General features: G+C 34.6%; 1 protein-coding gene across 1 annotated transcript; it reads left to right on the plus strand.

Annotated features, from left to right (window-relative positions):
- The first annotated feature begins 1925 nt into the window (after positions 1–1925).
- LOC135690092 (ubiquitin C-terminal hydrolase PSMD14) lies at positions 1926–22228 on the plus strand. The gene is made up of 11 exons (XM_065207554.2): positions 1926–2087; positions 7440–7511; positions 8116–8128; positions 9183–9289; positions 9866–9936; positions 13275–13425; positions 15136–15243; positions 18827–18901; positions 20979–21104; positions 21450–21512; positions 22057–22228. The coding sequence occupies exons 1-11, from the start codon at positions 2037–2039 to the stop codon at positions 22150–22152; spliced, it is 933 nt and encodes a 310-aa protein (XP_065063626.1). The 5' UTR covers positions 1926–2036; the 3' UTR covers positions 22153–22228.
- Positions 22229–22339: the final 111 nt, after the last annotated feature.

Here is a 22339-nt window from a genome sequence, read left to right on the forward strand (position 1 = left end):
AATTAATTTTTACAAGCAGCACGCAATTCTCTTTGAAGAATTTCAATGTTGACATAGACGTTAAGATATTTTGTTATGAAACAAAGAACAGCTTAAAAACACAGAAAAAAATTAAAATTATAAGAACAGACGGAGGTGGAACTATTTCCAAAAGCAATGGTGTATCAGCAAAAATTTGTGTTTTTTATGGGAAATCAATAAAAAATCATAGAACTACCATTTTAACGACTAGATTGGTACAATCAAGTCTTCCTGTGTAATTGGATACTTTCTTTGAAGGCTTTAATCTTTAAATCTATAAACACAGAACCCCTTTCAAAATTGAATCCTGAAGGTACAACTTGCCGATTAGTTTTTTCCCCAGAAGGGCGTCCCCAAAATGGGAGGCACATGGATCATACCCCAATGACGTTTAAGTCAGCATCGTCAAAATTCTTGTCGGCAAATCGGGATGTCTCCCAAAATTTGGATGCATGTCAGGGCAGGATGTCACTTTTTCAGGAATTTTGTCCGCCGACAGAATTAAGAAGCAAGCTCTTCTATTATCATTTTGGGATAATTTTCGCAAATACAATATTTTCGCAATAAACTAGCAAATGATCCTATCTCTCTGGGTCGTGTGTCTTTTATAACCTGACATCAGAGAAAAGGTTGAAGAATTGCATGTATTTCCTTAATATCTTTGCTTTTGATCATTTTTTTAATTTAGGTTGATAGATGTTGCCATAAAAATTGTTGTTAACTAATTTGCAATTTGCCCAGTATGCAAATTATGGAAAGTGAAAAATGCCATTTTCCTCTTAAAGGTTGCCAGATTCTAATCAATTTTTGGTGGCTTTGAGGGAGCGCTTTTTCGATGGAGCGGTTTTTCGAGTGGGGCGCTTTTTCGTAGGTAGACGCTCTCTAAATTTCACTCAGTTTCTTTGTTATATATGAGAAATTAACTGCTTGCAAATTAAATGGGGAAAAATAAGCTTGACATTTCATCCTATGACGATGGATGATAGACAAGCTACCATTTTAAATGATGAGGTACAAATGCTAACAACAAATTAAACTAATTTTGAATTTTGCATGAAAAAGCATTATAACTTAAATGTCATCCTCTATTTAGAACTTTGGTGCAAGTTTTTGGGTTTCTTCAATTTTCACTGGAAGTCTCAAGCCAGAGTAAAAAACCCTCTTTGGCTTTTTGCTATTTGCTTGTGGATCTTGGTATGATTTTTGACGGTACACAATATGGCTTTGAAAAAGCACTCATTTCGAAACATCTTTAAGCTTTTCGTCCGAATCTCTTCGGACTAGAAAACGCCAGTACAATCGACGTTTCTTCTAAAAAGATACCACAGGGAGCAAAAGAATACAACGTCTGCCCTGCAATCATTACAGAAATTAAAAAAATATGTAAAAATAACAATTAATGTTGATGCTAAGAAGAATAGAGAAGTAAGATAATAAAAAAGATGTACGTTTACCACATGAGACATGATTGTGAGTGCCGCGTGCTAGAGAAGCTGCGCCTGCATCATGCACTGGGTAATCTAAAAGTATTGAGATAATCTATTCCCAATTTTTCTTTCTCCTTTTCATAATTACGCAATTCGCATGCTTTTTCTGCTAGGCAAAATAAAAACTTCCGAATATGATCTTCATATCATGCTTAATTTACTTTTTGCTGATTCTTACTGTTTTTAATCATGGGATTTCTTACTGTTGATGATGAAACCAGAATCATTTTTGTGTAAAATTTATCGTCAAATCACGTCAATTGGCCATATGGCTTTGATGGCTCTGTCGTCAGCTTTTCCCATGTGTCAATCAGCTAATTTACATTAATTATTGCAATGAAACAACCAGAAATTGATTGCGGCGGAAAACAAGAGTTTGAGCTCATGCATACGAGGTGGAGCATGAAAGCGAGACCCTGTGCTTCGCGCTTTGTCTCGCGTCCTGCCGCGCTATAAGGGCATTGTGGCCTAGTCATCTACTCATAAGCATAAAAATTGTAAGTAAAAGAAGAATAAACTCGTGTAAAGATGGATCGAATACTTAGACTTGGGTCAGGATTAGGTTCCGCTGTAGGAGGTGTAAGTATTCAAGAATAATGCTGTTTTCAAGATTTTTTCGTCTCAAATATAAGCTTTAAAACAACCTTTCCTTTAAAAGTTTAGTTTACAGTTGACCAAATCTTTTTACTAGTTTTAGTTACACAAATTTCCTAGCTCAGTGTTATATTCAAGTGCTGTTATCAAGTATTTGGTTGTCAAATGAACATCAGCATATCTTTAACCTTTTTCAGTTTTCAAAAGGAAATAAGAGTTTATTTTATATGCATGTGACGATATACAAACGTTTCTATTTGTCATGCATGATTTAAAAAATTCTTACTGCATGTATGTTTTTCATTATTTTACGTCATGCATTAAATGATACTGCATGTATGTTTTTGCTTGTTTAAACTTGCCACATAAAAACATAAATGCAGTATTATTAGCAAAATTCCCCTATTTGAGAGAAGGCATTTTCAATTTTTTCTATCGTGTGTGATGACTTGACATGCAGAAATTTTTAGCTCATGAGAGTATTAAATAGATAGTGGAATCTAAAAAATTGAAAAGACAACATAATGTCTAGTGAAAAGAATATTTTGAATATGCTATCCTTAACAAGGAACATAGTTCCATGCCCAAAATATTATACCCTAAGCAAATAGAAAGCTCTTTTCTTAACTGCCAGGCTGAAAAGTTTAGGTATGCACTGGGATAGCGTTATAAATTTCTGTCTTGCACAAATTTTTCAAATTTAGATTAATCTAGACATTTCAGACCTTTTTTGGGGAAGGGGTGCGATCGCACTCGCACGCGCTGGTACAGGCCTCCCCACACCAAAGATTGTGTTTAATCACACACCTATTTTTGTAATCATTCGTTTGTATTTGAGTCAAAGCACTGGAAACTAATAAAGTGACAAGAAAACAAGAAAAATTGTTTTGCATTTTTTATTTTGATGTGTTTTACCAGTCTTGTCCACCATACTGGGTCACCGTAATCACTTTGAAGAGCTGTTGTGACAGCACTTGAATGCAATCAATTATGGACCAAATGACCATAGCATCAGGCTATTGGTGGTCCGGTAAATTTCATTCTTACATCTAAGGCTGCAGATATCATAATTATACAACAGTTTGCAATCATCTTCTGGGCTGGTGCTCGTAAAATCTAAGTCACATTTTATCATAGACCTGTGTTAACATGCACATGTTTCTTAAATACCATTTTCAAATTGAAAATTAAGTTGAATTTTTAAACCAAAGCCAGTTTAGACAAGATTTGTGCTGTATATCTTCTGATCTACACTTGTAAATTTGGCGGCTTCTGCAAGAAAAGTAAAGGGGTCACAAAGGAACTCGCCATATTCCTGAAATTGGGCAACTGTGACATTTTAGGCTATACCATTTGAGTCCATGATGATAGGAAATATGTAACAAAGATTTGGTGCAAGTTTTGTGTGAAATATCAGATCTCCAGACATCCATCATTCTAAGGAGCTGTAGTTTTCATGTGAAAGCCTTCACCAATGGCTCATGCTGGAAAGCTCGCTTTCTGTACACTGTTGGTTTTATGCCAGTGATTTCAGTACCAAGTTCCTACCATCAGCTGGGTTAGCAACACAGCACTAAAACAACCCTCCCCAGAAGGGCTTGGGCAATATGGCATATTTGTCTGACGAGGAGGTCCCGTTCTTCAAAAAATTATTCAATGTTGTATTGTTTTCATAGAAAATGGAAAAATTTGTTTCAAACATTTGCAATGAAAAGTTTTGTGCCATTTTCAAATAGTGCCGTTTTCAAATTGTGCCATTTCAAATTGTGCCGATTTCAAATTGTGCCGTCTTCAAATTGTGCCATTTTCAAATCATGCCATTTTCAAATTGTACTGTTTGCATAATCCCTTTTGACGAGACATTTTTAAAGGTTGGGCCCAAAATGTCTTTAAAGGGTTTCATGAAGACTGGCACCATTGTTGGTGGCAAGAGGTATTGCCAGGAACTGCATCAAAACATTTTGAGCATCAAATTTAGTAAATATTCCTGGTGGTGAAGAAATGACTTGAGAATGCAGGTTTTTAAGGCTCCATATACTATGTATATAAACCTTTGTAGAAATAAGACAAAGCACCAATAGCATTCCATCACATGCCAAAAAAGTCTAGGGATGCAAAATGCCACGCTTGTGCTAATTTATTCCCAGGAAGGCCTGCATTTGATGTACAGATTTTGTGTGAACCGTGCATAAAGCCTCCCACAAAGCTACCAAATTGTACACTTACGTTCAAAAAGTATTGGGACACCTTCGAAATTTCGAAGACATTTTTTGAAATGAATTTTGAAAGACTATTTGAAAATGTTTTGTTATTAAATAAGTAAGGCAAATATTTCAATGAAATTTTCGCAAGATATCGTTTATGTTTCGAAGCCGTTAATGTACGCCAAAAAATTCGAAAAAGATAAACCGTAAAATTTCTTTAGACCTTAAAACGTAAACATGGTAGTTTTTAAAAATAATGAGCTGAGTTACGAGAAGCGCTTGGAAATTTTTTTCTACAAAAATAACGGGAAATCTTATCGTGAAATTTCATCAATTGTCAGCTGCTCAAAGAGTGCGGCTTTTGCTGTGTGTAAAAAGTTTTTCCAGACAAGAACTGTGAAAAATTTACCAAGGGTTGGCAGACCCAAGAAATTCACGACGCCACAAGAAGAAAGGTCTTTGCTGAGAGAATTACGCAACAACAGATTTGAATCGTTGCCAGAAATAATATTATCATGTAAAAAGAAGCTAAATTTTGGAACATTAGCAAAAAACACAGCTAGAAAAATTATAAAGAAATATAAATTTTCCAGCTGTATTAGAAAAAAAAGCTCTATGATCACAAAAGTTAATCGTCACCGACGAATAAAGTGGGTCAAAGCTGTTAACCGATGGTCTAGAGATGACTGGGCTGATGTAACCTTTTCCGACGAGTGTAGGTTTGGGCTGCAGAATGATGCGGGAAAGCAAGGAGTTTGGAGAAAGGCAGCGGAAAAAACTTTTATAAGCCAATCTTTATGAAAGCGCCATCATTGATGGTCTGGGGATGCATCAGTAAACATGGTGTTGGGAAGTTGGTGGTTGTCGATGGAAACATTGATGCCACCAAATATTGTGAAATAATCGACAGAAACCTACCTCTCTCTGTGGAAAAGTGATTTGGTGACAATCCAGTTATTTTTCAGCATGACAATGCAAGACCTCACTCTGCTAGATATACGATGTTATATTTTCAGTTGCAAAGAGTTTTAAGACTAAGGTGGATCTTAACCCAATTGAAAATGTCTGGGGCTTCATGAAAAAGCAACTTAACAAAAATCCACCAAAAAATAAATTGGAGCTGGTCCAAAAAATCTTTGAAGTTTGGGAGAATGTTCCTTCGCCTTTTTTGGAACGACTGTATAATTCAATGCCGGTGTCATATGCGTTTTGGTAACCTTATGCATTTCGGTCCGGGTACACAAACGCATGGCAATTTTGGTTATGCAAAAAGGTACCCAAGCACTTAAACAATAGGGTACCAAAATGAATGGTAGAATTTAGCATGCATTTCGGTCCGGGTACACAAACGCATGGCAATTTTGGTTATGCAAAAAGGTACCCAAGCACTTAAACAATAGGTAACCAAAACGAATGGTAGAATTTAGCATGCATTTCGGTCCGGGTACACAAACGCATGGCAATTTTGGTTATGCAAAAAGGTACCCAAGCACTTAAACAATAGGGTACCAAAACGAATGGTAGAATTTAGCATGCATTTCGGTCCGGGTACACAAACGCATGGCAATTTTGGTTATGCAAAAAGGTACCCAAGCACTTAAACAATAGGTAACCAAAACGAATGGTAGAATTTAGCATGCATTTCGGTCCGGGTACACAAACGCATGGCAATTTTGGTTATGCAAAAACGTACCCAAGAACTTAAAGAAGAGGTAACCAAAACGTACCATTTTCGAATTACACTTTTTAAGGGGGTTTCGTAAATTTGTTCAAATTTAAAGTTTGGCTGTAATTCTGCCTCAGCTTGTTCTAAATTATTTCTTCGAAATGGTTCTACATACAACCAAGAAAAGTTTGGCCTGTTTGACTAAAACGTATATACAAAGCTTGACCTCAAGTTATTTAATTTTTGTAAAAAAAGAAAAGAGGGTACAAAAGCAACTGAGTTTATGGATACGGTTCTTGTGCTTTGGCTCTTATATTCTTTGCATTCCGGTTTGGTCCGTATTGTTCAGAATGTAAGGAGCAATCTAACTAATTTTTAACAAGGCGGTGCTAACTACAAGCGGTGCTCTGATTTCCTTTATATAGGAAACGCATTGTTCGGGAAGCACTGTGTTCCATTTGTAACGCACATTGTGTCCTAACATCACACATGATAAATCAACATGATTTGTAACACATTGCGTTTCACAATGTTACACTTTTGCATAGGGTACCAAAACGCATATTACACCGGCAAGACTTGCAGCTGTGATTAAAAGTAAAGGATTTATGATGAAGTATTGACCTCTCCTGATAGTGTTGCGCCACTTTTAAAGTATCTTTAGTAAGTTTGATAATTTGACAACATTGTAGTGTTTTCGTTTATTCAGTGAACTTCATTTAAAAGCCAATAGTTTGATTTTGCAATTTTCTTTAAAAATTTATTTGTTATGCAAATTTGAATTGAAAAATTTGAAGCTGTTTGGGCTTCTCTGGAAAATTAACAAGGTCATGTGACTTTCACCGTTAGTAGGCCATTCAACCCTTTCGCATATTATGCATTCATATGCAGAAAAGTTGTAAGAATCCTATGTTTTCATAGTTATAATTCAATAAGTTATGTCTTTTTTTCAATTCTTAACACATTTTGGGGAAATTTAGACCTAGATTATTTAAAGAAAAGACTGCTTATATCTGAGCTAGTTTCCGTTGTAAAACCTAATCAAACGCAACGCCATGATTCTTTTATCGAAGGTGTCCCAATACTTTTTGAACGTAAGTGTTTTTGAAAATAAAATCTTGCAGCTTTTTACCTTCTTTTTTGCAAATTATTTGTGCCTGCTCAAGCTTAAGTTGCAGATAATAATTCACCATACACAAAAATACTTTACTGCCTGGCTATAATTGCATGGTGCTGTGAAATGTTTTAGGGCAAACTGTATTTTTCTGCATGGGGAATGTCAGAAAAGTAATATTCAAATCAACTGATAATAAATGTTTCCTGAAAATTGTGTGCAAAGATTGTAGGAAATGTTTTCATAGAGATTTCATGACCTAGTTATAAAACCTTTACAGTCCTAGTTATAAGTACCTGAAATTTGTTTTTGAAAATGGTGACCTTCATTATGTCATTGTTTCAAACCTATAGACTGCTGGAGGAGATGGGGCAATGGTTGATACTGCAGAACAAGTCTATATTTCTTCATTAGCATTGCTTAAGGTAATTTTATAACTGCTATTTTTTACTTTTGAGTTTCTTATTGTATTCCCATTCACTTTTTCACTGCATGAATGCTCAATTTTTCATTCTGTTAATATATTCTTTCCATAGTATTTTATTGAAAAAACAATATAATAAACTATCATTTTGCTGAAAAGCTTTTTCTTTAAACATGTTGTCAACTCATTGATGATCACTGTTGCCAAGGACACAATATAGTTTTTGCTTAAATCTCTTGGTCACTGATAACCAATTAAACAATAGATCACTTATTCCTTTAGGGAAAAAATGTTGAACAGACAATAGATTTTGAATTTTTCACACTTGACATGAAAGATTTAAAAATTTATTTATTCACCATAATTGACCATAATTGCCCCAATATTTTTAAATAGAGTTTTTCTTTTATTAAGCTGAAAAGTTCCATAGAATTTTCTCAATGTAAACATTACAGTACATATATCTATTGATCCTTATAAATTTTATACCCATTCTATATTTTTGTCAGTAGCTCCACAAAAATGTCTGCATGAACTGGGGATTTGTAATTGTTTTCTTAAGAATGTTCATCTGATTCTTAATTTCTTTTCTTTTTCACTTGTAGATGTTAAAGCATGGTTAGTATTGCTTTTTTGGCTTAAAAGGTGCATTTTATAGATAATTTCGGCAGGAAAAGTTTGCAAATTTTGCTGACGTCATAGAAAACTTAGTTAGAAATGTATGAATTACGCGAAAACAAAATCTTTATGGGGAAGTAGTCTTAAATTTTAGAAAAGATGTTGACCAAGTTAGATGCAGCCACACAACAGCTGTGAGAAAGCTATGTCTCGTAAGTGTTGCAGTAGTAAATGAACCAAGAATTGGGCTGGCATAAAATGATATCAGAGGGGAGAGAATTTGTCTGTTTTTCATCTCACTGCATTTACACCGGGGGACAGTAAAAGACATAAAACTTGATGCTGAGCAAGGTTTTGCAGCTCAAAATCTGTCCAGGGAAGATATAATGAGTGTTTTGCACTGATACAAAAGAAAAAGTTACCTGAGTAAACGGAAACCATTTTTACAAAGATTTATTACCATGCAAAAGAAATTAAAGCTTAGGCATAGCCAGAATCAAGTCCAATTTTCAACATCACTAAAAAAAGTTTGACTTCAAATAAAAAACGTTACAAACCATGATCCAAATGGACTTCCAAAAGCCAGATAATTATTGTTAAAAACAGAATTAATTTGCATAATAATAGCTTTCAATCATTCATGTGCCATTTCTCCTCCTTCGAGGCTGTGCAATACTTTTGATACTCTAATGTATAAATACTTAAATTGTAGAAAGAAATCATTTTTTCATTAAGTGTTATTGATGGCATTCGATCATAGTTTTGATTTTGTAACAAAGGTAGTTGCATACCAGAAATTGTTCAATTGCACTAATTTTTCATGTTTTTCTAATTTTGAGGACCCTCAAAAAATGTTTCTCAATAGGCATTAAAAATATCTTGATATTGAATGTATTGAAAAGATTTGTTAGCCTGGGATTCATATCAAAGATAGCATGGTTAGCCAGCTATTATTTTCATGGTGTTGTTGATTTTATGGTATTGTATTTAGCATGGTTTTCATGGTATTGTATTTAGCAATGGTATTGATGAATTCTGTTTTTTTTTCTTAAAGGTCGAGCTGGTGTACCAATGGAAGTTATGGGACTTATGTTAGGTGAATTTGTTGATGATTATACTGTCAGGGTGATTGATGTATTTGCTATGCCGCAGAGCGGAACAGTAAGTCTAATCCTTGATCACTTCAAATATTATTTGTATTATTTGAATGTGTAGGCCAGAGGCCAAGGCTTTCTATCTTTGATGAAGCAGGACATATTTGCTCACTATAAGAATGATCATTTGTTTGACTGTTTAAATCACATTAAAATTGCAAATGCTGGTACCTTGGTCTGAGAAGAGTCAGCAGTCTTAAAGATGTTTGACATGTGAGATCTAACTTACATATTACATAAGTTTATTTTATATTTTTTGAAATCTTATGTGTTGCAATCTTCTTAAATAGTATGTTATTGAAAAAAAACAGTTTGTCATGTGATATGTACAAAATTTTAAGGTCAGCTGTATGATTTTAGTATGTTTTACTGAGGAATTAACTCTTTTTTGTTGTTTATTCCTGTTTAATGAGTTCAAACTTTTTGAATAAAATTGAAATGCTGTGCTTAGCCAGGAACAGCTGTTTCACTTGCAAATCCTAACTTGGCTTCATGTGATATTTGTATTGTGTCAATGGTTTTGAATTCATCAAGCCACCAAAGAAAGCATTTTGAGGTATTGCATTTTGTAATAACTTAACAGGGTGTGAGTGTTGAAGCTGTAGATCCAGTCTTCCAAGCAAAAATGTTGGACATGCTTAAGCAAACAGGAAGGTATGCCTTCATCCTTTTACATATACTTCGCAGTGCTAAATACTGTTCTGCTTTTAAAGCAAGTGTTTATGTAATATTCATCACATGTATCGCATTTCCTTTGGCATATGAAGATGACAAATGTATCACCTCTTAGCTTAAATGCTGCATCTGGAATAAACAACAGTTTTTTGGTCTCTTCATCCAAAATATACATAAACAATATGCTTGACTATTTGAGTTTTCCATCTTATGCCAGCTGTTTTCTCCAGTTCGCATGCTAGACAAGATTTGAACTTTCTTTAGAATAATTGCTTTACTTCTTCATATGAAAATTTGTTTTGCTTACAATCTCGTAAGCATTCAAGCTTGTCAAACATTTATTCATGTTTTAGCTTTATCTGTAAGGCAAGGTTATTTTATTACAGGAGCTTGAACTGTGTTTATATAAATGGCACCTACTGCCTAGAAAGAGACGTTTGAATCTTCAACCACATTAGATGGTATCAGCCAAACGCTTGATGAAATTTTCAACTGAAGCTATTTCACTAATTTGTTTCAATATGTTATGTGATAGGTAAATAATTTCCTCTCAATTTCAAATACTGTATTGCTTGACATCAGGTAAAGAATCAGTCTAGCATAGGAAACACTAGTAGCAAAAGAAATAACAAAATAACAGGAAGCCTTGAATTGCTTCTGTTTGATAGAAATTTTGCTCTTCTTTGTTCACTTGCTTGTCCTGGTTCTATTGTTCCGTTATCTTCTCTCAAGTTTGTCAGTTCCTGAACCTTATGGCCCCCAGATCGTTTTGTCTTCTTCTCATCATATCGTTCATTTTTTCTTTTTTATTGATCTTTCTATTTAAATTTCCTGATTTAAATTTCCTTTCTTGCCAAGTAGTGTTCCTGTCTCCTCACTACAACTCTTTAGCCCTCTAAACCTCATTCGTTTTCTTACATTCCTAAATTTGTATGTGATGATCATCCAAAGGGAGATGCTAAGTACCCTTATATCTGCAGCCTTGGACTGTTTACCCTGCTGTTTCGTGAGTGGTACAGTATCCATTATATATAAAGCACTGCTCGACCAACTGTGACCTTACACAATCTACCTTTTTCACTCTGCTACCTGGCTGTCACACAAAACCTCTGTGGTTTGGCCCCAACTATTCAAATCTGCTTGCATCCGCTCTGTTGCATCTTTTTTAGTGTAAAAGACTAAATCATCTGCAAAAGTCATGTCTTATTGTGCCTCTCTTCCACCTTTCTCGGTAAGCCAGTTCATCATGGTCGCTGTTCAAAGCTGAACCCTGAAAAAGTCGGATCCTGATCTCAACATTTTTGCAGACTTCCAATGGACACCTGGAACACATTCAGCGTTCTGAGTACCTTTATAGGTATTTTTCAGCCTGGAACAATTCTTTTCTTTCTACCGTGGCACTTTGTTGTATGCTTTCTCCATGTTGATAGCGACACAGCATAGTCTCATCGATGCGTCAGTAGCACTTTTCACCCGTCATAGGACTCAAGTGTTCCTTGCTATCATGCGAGTATCTATCACTTTTTCCAGATATTTGCTATGATCTTTTATGTTTCCTTTTGTCTTGATAAGGATTGTTAGAGTGCTACAACTTTATCCACGTGGCTACTTGGCAGACGCTATAATCTCTTTAAACCAAGTATATACTGTGTCGGAACTCGGTTAACATACTTGATTCATGTTTTATTTCTACAGTTAGAGTTGCTCGTATTCTAGCCTTACCTCTTTTAACAGTGCTTTCTATGATTACGTGTAGTTTTGAAGAAAGGTATGGTATTAGTGTAAGACATCAGGTGAAATTGGTCAGAAATCAAAAATTTTGAAACGATAAATAGATCGACGAAAGAGTTGATTTTCTATCTGTGACACATTTTTTTCAAGAACAATTTGTATAATTTATGTTTAGCGTTGATCAACTAATGTTGAGCTCAGTTGCATACACGAATAGTAAAATTAATAGTCTCCCACGAAAAGAGCAAAATGCACTGATAATAAACCCGAAGAAAGGAAGACAATAGACTTTCCAACGCGCATCAGGTAGACTGAGGTTACTAGGAAAGCTCAGAAATTGTCTTGATCTGACCGCTGCAAAGGTGATTTGTCGCTCACTGATTCTACCTACCTTTACCTACTCCGGAATATTACAGCTAAAGATGACTGACACTCAACGAAATCGTGTAGGATCGTTTCATGATCGCTCATTAAGAGCAATACAAGGTAATTTGAACACTTGCGAAGAAATTCAGTAAATAACAAATCAATGCCACTAACATCCATGCATGTAAGCTTGTACGCAAGTGTCTTGACAAGGATATTTACGATACCTTTCAAGGGTACTTTGAAATCAATGATCACAAAAAGCAAACAAGAAACAATCAATGCCTGGTAAAGCTTCTCAAAATTAAAACCGAATATGCACGCAAATCATTTCCATTCGTGGGAGCGAAAATCTATAATGAACTGTCTGTTGACATACGAAAAATTGAATCTTTCAATGCCCATAAACTGCAACATTGTTCTTAAATTTACTTGAGCTTTCATATTTTAGATATGTAATATATGATTTTAATAAAGTGCTGTAAATTTCTAATGATCTATACATTCTTTTATACATACTTTTGTAGGGTTTTGGTAGTTTTAACTTTCATTTTTACGTTAAACAGGACGCACATTGATAACAGCAGTAACGTTGAAGTGTTTCATCCTGTAAAAAATCATTATCATTATTATTCACCGAATAGATCATCAAGCTCAATAACTGCGTTTTCCCCGTTATATGTTTTGTAATCTATTTATTATAGCTACTTCATTCAGTATTACTGTCCTCTTAACACGTGTAGGAAATTCCTATGACAACGTAACAACTTTCCCCATGTCAATACTGATTTATATTCCACGAGGCATACACTTGACATTCAGTGGATGAAGGAGCGCTTATACTCGATATGGGTTATTATTATCATTATTATTATTATAGAATTATTTACAGTAGGCGAAGCAAAATTTTTTTTAGCTAATATAACAGCTAATTAAAGCCTACTATTTATACTACATTTACAAATCTTAAATTAATTACAATGAATGGATAAAATAATATAGGAAATGTACAAATTAAAAGGATGACTCATTAGATTAAAATATACAATTATTCGATGACTATTTCAAGAATCCAATCTGCGCAACGTAAGGTTTGCATAGTCTGCAGTTGCATTTTGTATCTTTCCAAGTTTTAAGTGCTGTGCTACCCTTCTTTGGTATAGATATTAATGTTCCACAACTGTAGACCAACCATGCGCTAATTGTTACTGTTTTCCTAGGCCGGAAATGGTCGTTGGCTGGTATCACTCGCATCCAGGATTTGGTTGCTGGCTCTCCGGTGTTGATATCAATACGCAACAGAGTTTTGAGGCATTGTCGGAACGGGCTGTTGCTGTTGTTGTCGATCCAATACAGAGTGTTAAAGGAAAGGTAAACAGCCATTAACATATTCTGTTACCCAAAGAAAAACGGTTTTTTTAAGAAAAGTTTTTATAGTTTCCAGTTAAGAAAATGAGCCCTATGATTTTAAGTGTAGAAATTTCTTCAAATTAAAGCCTACATTGATACCTCAGTTTTTATCTAAACCCACCGATTACGGACTAAGTTTATAATCTCTCTGATTTGCATTTGCTAGGGACAATCTTAATCGCTGCTTTTTATCCCGTAACCTTGCTATCTTGGGTGAAGTTTCATTCTACTTCAGAATTTGATCAAGAATTTGTAATAAAATAATTGTTGGGAATGGAACAAAGCACCAAACGTCAGATTGACCTTGTGAATTTTTTATATTGTTATTGTATGGCACTCTACGACCTTAATTCTTGTTTCCACAGGCTTAAAAGCTTTACATATATTTATCTGTTGCTTGCTGTGCCTCGTTGTTGCTTACTTCTTGCAAATTAAAGTGTTGACCTGAAACAATCTTTTGGTGGTACAAAGTTTGTTGACCTAAACTGATTCTGAAACTATTCTTAATGCTTTCTAGAAATATAATCTAGCCATGCAAAGAGTGAGACTTTCATTTCATTGAGAGTATTAAAAGCAGGTTTTTTATAATTGGATACGACTGCGTAACGTTTATCTCTTTTTGATGCAGCTAGATGTAGATTCGAATAGTTGAATTTATGTAGAGTGGTTAATTTGATCAGAAAGTCAGAAAGGTATAGGAACCGTCTCTACCCTAGTCCATGTATTCCTCGCTGGTTTCGTTATTTTTGATAGATTTTACCTCGGTCATTGCTCTCATGAGATCAGAGACATATTCCCAAGTTCCCTGAGACATGAATACAATACCATACACTCTCCCAATGCTCACCCTTTCCAAGGCCCACTTGCCAAACGCAAAAACTCAATCCCACAAATCTTCATACCTCCCTAGATCTTTTAAACTTTAGAATGCTCTACCCCCTTCCTGTTTCTCAGACTTTTACAGCCTTGATCTTTCCTCTCTCTCTTACTAATTGATGTTTCCTCTCTCCTCCTCTCTCTTTAAAGCTTGATCTTCCCTCTCTCTTAATAATCCCTCCTCCCTTCCCCTTTTTATGGCTTAGCTATAGGTTCTTGAGTCTTACCAACTAGAAAAATATTGCAAACTTTGTCCTAAACTTTCAAGAGCATAAATGGTATTATTATTTGAATTTTGAAAGATTTTTAACGCCCAGTTGATGTAGCATCTGTTGGACTCGTATGAAACTCGTATCGTTGGTAATTTATTCGGTCTTCTTTTTAATTTTGTTATATCGACATTGCCAGGTTTCAAAACAGATCTAACAAGGGCCAAGAATACTATGTTTTTCCCTTGGTTCAGAGTTTTGAATACTGTTTTTAAAACTGTAATGTTTGTTCCTGCAAACATGTTCACCAATTATTCAGCAAGCTTCTGAATAAACCAATATATGATGATGTTTCCATATATCTTCATGCGCTTCTTTTGTTTTGAAATAGGAACTACATCAATAAACATCCGCGCCAAAATTTGTGTTTTAAGCAATCCCTTTGCACCTTTTGTTTTAGCAAGTGTCATTCTCACTGTGTTATGTGAGTCCTTTCAATAGTCTTCTTGTACATATTTACTACCAGCTTCATCATGACTTCACTTCGATGTTCCTGCGCTTGTAACAAGTATCTGTTTTCTTGTAGGTAGTCATTGACGCGTTCCGTTTAATCAATCCGAATACGATGGTCTTGGGACAAGAACCTCGACAAACAACTTCAAATCTCGGGCATTTACAAAAGCCATCTATCCAGGTCAGTGCTTTAAATTTGAGACACCGCGTAAAAGGGAAAACATATCATAATTAAACACTTTCTGTCATTTAACACTTCACAGAGTATAAAGGCCAGATCATGAAAAAAGGTAAGCAGAAATTTATATCGAAATGTGATCAAAATTATCGTGGAAAATTATCATCACGTGTTTGATTGGTTCCTTCTTAGGCAATGTTTCCGATTTTTTGTGTATTTTTTTCATTTTGCGTTACCAAAGGCTTCAGTGCACTCATATGCAAGTATGTTTACACATGGAGAGAGAGAAAAGGGGTGGAGTTGGGAAGAATAGGAGAGAATGAAACGACAGGTAAGCCAGAACAAGAAGCAAACAACAGAGAAAAATTTAGATGAATTGAGAAAGAGGGAAGTAGAAAGAGGAATGAGGGAAAAGGGTGGAGTTTGAAAATAGAAGGGGGAAAGAAGTGTGAAATACTGGAATAGGAGACGAGAGAAAAAGGATTAGAATGAAAAGGTGAGAAAAACAGTAGGAATGCGAAACAACATAGTTTACTGGGTCAAAGCGAAGACGATCTAAGGAGAGCCAAGAAAGGAACAGTAGAGATAAGGGAAATATGTGAAGAGAATTAAAAGCAATAGAAGCAATGGATGAAGGATAAAGAATGGATGGACGCTTAAAAAATAGAAACTATTAAAAATTATAGGGATATGGAAAGTGGTAAGTTAAGTTGACAGGATTCTCTGTTAAGAAGTTCTTTCAAAAACGTTTTGACGTAATGTTCCTTGGTGATAAGAATTATTCAAAGGAAGACAAGAATTGTCTCTGTCGGTACAATCATATTTTGGTCATTTGATAGAAATGGCAATTTATTTCCACCTTTCAACTGATCAATCTTCTCTGACTTCCTTTCTGAGTCTGTCGCAGTTATTCGTTTTTTCAGCTTCTTTTATTCTAATTGGTTAGTTTTATACAGGGTATTGTGAAATATTTAACTCCTGGATCATGAGTTTTGTGTTGATTTGGCCAACCAAGCTTCATGAAAATTTCATGAGATGTGAAGCAAGACATCAGAAAATTCCTGTTGAGACATAACCATAATCTTCCTACTTTGAATTAATAATTACAATATATCTTTAAAGAACAACTTTTCTACTGAAACCAACTGTGCTGCGTGATACGATATAATTGAAGCATTAATCTGTTATGAAACATGAGTTTTGGACTAGCATTTTCTTTTAAATACACAACAAAAGGAAGTTCATGATTATTTACGAGGAAATGTACCTTATTTCTTAATTGAATTTCATCCAAGTAAGGGAAAAAAGTACAGTCAAAAAAGGTGAGAAAAATCAACTGAAATAATGTCTGCTGCAGTTAGACAACCCTAAATGTGCGAATTGGCTAGCTATTTTATTTTTCCACTCTCTGCTTAATTTCGAACTTGTTGAAATTGTTAATTTTTACATTAAGAATTTTGACATTAAAAAGCTGAAAACAGAGGCAGAGTTTCACAGCATTGGTGCAAAAGCAAGAAATAGAAAACAGTAGAAAGTAATTGTTAGATTGGCAGTGGGAGCAGCTTTTTTCGACACAACACAAAACATGATTGAATTATTTTATCAAACAATACTTTTCAACTGATGCGAAGGAGGGCAAACTTTGAAGAAGAAGAAACTTCATTTCTTGGGAGTGCAAGACTCTTTGCATTGTCTAAAATTTGGCTATGACTGCCCATTATTGCATGTGCTGGTGTATTTTTCAGCTTATAACCTGCTTCCCTGCCTTCTTTCATGCTGTTGACCTCCTTGAATCAGTCGTTTGTGTGTGAAAGACCAGTGAACTCTGTAAATACACTGGCACACTCTCCTTCTTTACAAGCAGTTTTGCGCTGCAGTTGCTCACATCAGTAAAAGTACTAATTTGCAAAGACAACCCTCTATCACCAGGTCAAAGATAAGAACGCATGAGCTGAATAATTAATTGTTTTCTCTTTATTATTGAGGCCAATGATGAATTCCTATACTGTGACCCAGCAGTTTATAGAAGTAAGGCATGGCAAAGATTATCCTGTTTTGACAACTCAGCTTCATCTTTCTGAAAATTATTGATGCATTCACAATTTAGACAGTGCCTAGCTGTTTTGAGAAATGTGCCTTTATGACATGACCCCCTGTGTGCACTTGTTATCTAAGCCATTTTAATGAACGTTTACTTTTTCGTTTGCTCTAATACTCCATTTCTTCATGATGCAAATAGAAATCTTGTACTTTAAATTAGGTGGATTTTCATGGTTTCTTTATGAAAGTGAAGATGTTTTGGCAGTTTATTCTTGATACCCAGTTATTCTTCAGCTTCTTCAAGTAGTTTGTATATAAACCCGCAATATTTTGACTAGGAAGTATCTGCTGCAAGATAGAAAAAACACAAGCGAATAGAGTTATAATTGAGAGAAAAATTTAAGTGGTAAAATATTTAAAGTCATAGACCTGCATCGACACGTCAAGATTTCATGTATCCTTTTCTAAAAAAATTCAGAAAATTAATATCTTCAACCCCTACTTTGATTTGATTGCTACATCACTTTATAAAGAATGTAAAATGTTTTGACAGTAACTTGTTGTATCTTAATCTTATCTAAGACTTCCATGATATCATTGTCATCATTTGCTTTGATTCTGTTGCTAACAGGTTACTATTGCAGCAAATTTCATTATATGTTGTGGAAAATTCTAAAACAAATGGTCCATTTTCCCCTGAACTGGCAGTAATTGTTTAGTACTATCCGGGTTCATTTAAAGGTACTATGGCAATTTGGTGCACTGGTTACCCTACTATGGGAATGTTGATTGCCGGGGGAAGATTGTGTATTTTTAATCATCAGTAGCTGACGGTTCTGAGTGGAAGATATAAACTAAGAAGGAATCAGATATAAGCTTTGTTTATCATCCAAGTTCGGCAAAGTGATATCATCAAAAAAAATTTTTTGAGTTGTAAAATCCTGACCCGATTACCTGAAAAAACACAAGATGAAATACCTCTAAATTTGCAAAATCAGTTGAATCTGTTGAAAACTGAGATATTGCTACATGAGCAGGGGCTATTTTGCCAATAAATTACTGTAAGTTTATCCTGGTTTTAAAACGCATGAGCCAGGCAGAAGCAACAGGAATCTATTAGCAAAAATCATGTCTTTCACTGGCCATATCTGAGTCTGTTTTGAATATTTTTAACTGATTTTGCATATTTAGAGGTATTTGCTAGTTTTCTTTCAGGCTATTGGGCTCAGAATTCTAAAATTTTAAAAATAGATTATTTGGTAATGTCTCTCTTAAGGGCTCATAACAAACAGTATTGTAAAAGGTGTATCCCAGAACAAAATGAGACATGGTCCAAACAAATCCCCACCCCCACTTTTGGGCAGCTGGCACTACGTCTTAAACATTCATTTCTTTTTCCATTTCTTATTTCTTCGCAATGTAGCTTTTTGTAAGTTCCTTTTGTGAATGCTGCTTATAACTTGGCTGTTATCATTTTCCTTTTTGCCTGAAGTATTCATGTTTGAAGTATTTGAAGTATAGGTTTAATTTTTCCTTTTTCTCATAGGCTCTAATACATGGATTGAACAGACATTACTACTCCATTACAATTAATTATAGAAAGAATGAGTTAGAGCAAAAGGTATGTTTTGCTATAGTTATATATCTGTCTTTCTTTGTGTCAAATAACAGGTTCATAGGAATCAGCATACTACCCTGGCAGCTACTTTGTCCTACTAAAATTAGTGATGCTTTCATGATTGATAATAAAATTTCTCTGTAAAAATATGATTGCATCCATAAAAAGAAACAAAACTTAATGTAATTCAAATCAAACAATGAAAATAAACATGTGCAAGATTTGTCAAAGGCCCCCCTTGGAAAGGTGTGCAACTGCACTCTCACATGTTGGTACATGCCTTTTCCACAATGAGAAGTGTGTTTAATTGCTGCCTGTTTTAAAATTTTACATTTGTTTTCAAACCAATGTGAAGAAAATTATCAAGGTGACAAACAAAGTGTAATGTGATTTCAGTAATTTCTGTGTGTTTCTATGTGTGATGTTTCTTTTACATTTTGCTAAAATCACCTTCCTGGTACAAAAAATAGAGAAATTTTCTGCCTGCCTGTCAAAATTATGGCAAGGCCTGCTTTTAACCTACCTCTTGTTTGACATTCTTTCTAAATGGTTCTGCTTTATTCCTGCTCATGCTGCATTTGTTTGAGAAACCATGATATCATTGTCTGTCATATATTTTTTGATAGCAGAGCAAGATCCCAACATTTGCTCTCAGCTCTAGCAGGGTGTACTTCATCACTTCATAAGGGGATACTAAAAAGATAACCTTTCAGGGAGTGGAGCTTGAACAAGTGTATCATGGAACAACTAATGCTTGCTCTTCTCAAAAATAGCTAGTTCTCAAAAATACCTCAACAAGCACTGAAATTGGCCCAATGCCTAAAAAACACCAAAAGCACCTTTTAGAGCATCTGAAATCTAAATCATTAATTGCCCTTAATTCTTCACATAATATTTCAACAAACATGATTTTTGGTGGCAAAATGTGCCAAATTTTGTCACAGGGGGCTCCTAAACTATATAACATTTGAATTATATTGTTCATTGAGCTTTCCAGTACTACCCTTCATTCTTAATCTTGATTAAGAAAAGTTTATTTCAGCTCTTGATACTGCCATTGCTAAAACATTTTTTGTTCCCTAGTCTCCAAAATTGGGAAAATTCTAATTTTTTTCTTCCCTAAATTCAATTCATCTGTCACTTCAAATGAGACCTTAAATACCTTATAATAGCCTTATTTTTGTTGTGATTTGTCCTAAAACAGGTTTCGCAGCTTCCTAAAACAAGCTTTTCAGCTTTGTGACTGAAATCCACAAATTAAGTTTTTGTGCCCCAGACCACCAAAATTTTGACAAAATGATTTGCTTGCAAACAGCCCTCAGCCTTTAAAATCTTTGAGCTTAAACAAATTATTTCATGACTGTTGCTCTTTACATCCAGTGTCTAAATTTTGTCAATCAAATAAAAAAGACATTGCTAGCAAAAGTATAGCTACATTTTGCAAATTAATAAGTTAATTTCTAGTACTGTGTTTCTATGAGCAAAGGCTCTGTCCACCATCTCTTCAGCTGACAGCAGCCCTCATAGTATTAGAAATGAAAAACTAGTACCTTCCTTCTGTTTAGCAGTTCTTCTACTGTAGCTCCACAAAAGAAATTTATCCCAGGCAGTATGGATTAATGCACAATCACACTTTTCAAAGATTTCAATAAAGATTAGGAAAGCTTTCATTCAACAAACAGAGAAGCAAATATAACTTGGCTATATGAATAGAGCTGGTCACAGCGATACAGTTGTTATTAAAAAGTGGCAACGACAAAAAAAGCCAAAGAAATTTCTTGCGATCTTAGAGAAACCAAACTCTCATTTCTTTAAAAATGAAATGGTATCAGAATTTTACCTTTAATACCACCCTAAGCTGCCCCTGCCACACCTTTTGGTTCTTACACTTGGAATTGCAGAGATTTAGCAACTCCCCTCAATCTGGGTAGAGGTTCGGTCATGTTAGGGAGTTGAACTTCATAATGTACTTCAGATGCTATTTTCCTCTCAGTTTGATCTTGTAGAAATTACATTGATTGTCTTTCTTTTGCATAAACGATTCATCATACTTTGTCTAATCTTATAATATTGATTTTAGATGTTACTGAACCTTCACAAAAAAAGCTGGATGGAAGGGTTGACCTTGCAGAATTATGGTGATCATTGCAAAATGAATGAATCTGTTATTGAAGACATGTTGCAGCTTGCAAAGAGTTATCATAAGGTTGGTTTATGAAATCACCAATTGGAGAAAATTTTTCTTGTATTCATTTTAATTGTCAAATTTTAAGCACTTATGACTTAAGAATATATATACAAATTACTTGAAGACATTATTAATTCATGATCAGCAAATTGAGCTCCATTAGCTTAGATAATAGAAAACGGTTTGCAAGTTTTGGTTAGACAGGCCCTTAAAGGGTTTTTTATCCAGTTCACAAAGTCTAGATCGAATTTCATAGGGTTATAATGTTGTTGGGTGGTTTTTATTAAACTATTATATTAATCCTATGGACTTTGAGATGTTTTGGGATAGCCAAAACTCAGATTTTCTTGATATTTTTATCAGGCATTAAAAGATGAGGAGAAAATGACACCAGAGCAGCTAGCTATTAAAAATGTTGGAAAACAGGTATAGTTTTCTTTGAATTTGTACCAAAATTTGCTTCTTCCCTTTTAATCATATTTCCTGGCTGTTGATTAATTTGGATAACTGAGAAGGCCCCATATTGCTAAATTATAGAAGACTCCATAAAGACTTCTTTTTTGGTTTGACAGTGGATCTTTAAACAGTGAAAACTTTATGTCTCAAAAAACCTATGTTTGGCTCAACAAAATTGTCCACAGTCTTATTTGCTGCCATGCAAGTAAACAACTAAAAAAACCAAGCTTTTTTATGGGTACTCTTTTCACCATTCTTTTATATCTTCAGAGTAAGATTTGTTTTAAAAGCAATTTAATGAACATACAAATTAACAAGCTGTTTAAAAAAGTAATGGCCCTTGTTGGTCTGTGCCAAAAGTTTTTTCATTTGTTGGTATTTTAAGAATCTATTGTGGTGGTAATGTATATGGCATTAAAAACAAATGTATGAAACATGTTTATAATTATCAGCATGACTTTGATGTTCAAAAATAGGAATCTGTATATTTCTAATGTAAATATTTATTTTCTAGGACCCTAAACGTCATTTAGAAGAAAAAGTAGACTTCATGATGACATCAAACATTGTTCAGTGTTTAGGAGCAATGTTAGACTCAATCAGTTTTTAGATTATAGTTATTGGGAACATGTTGCTTTTCTTGTATAGAACTCAGTTTGTTTATTACACGCTAGAATAACCTTTAACAGATGGTTTCTTTTTTGAAAAGAGCGAGAAAATCCTTTTAACACACCAGTTTTAGTACCACCCTTTTGTTTCTGCTTGCATTATAAACAGAATGCTTTGGACGTCACAAA

The sequence above is a fragment of the Rhopilema esculentum genome, chromosome 5 (genome assembly GCF_057945365.1).
Source record: "Rhopilema esculentum isolate cy_ngs chromosome 5, ASM5794536v1, whole genome shotgun sequence".
NCBI classification, from domain to species: Eukaryota; Metazoa; Cnidaria; class Scyphozoa; order Rhizostomeae; family Rhizostomatidae; genus Rhopilema; species Rhopilema esculentum.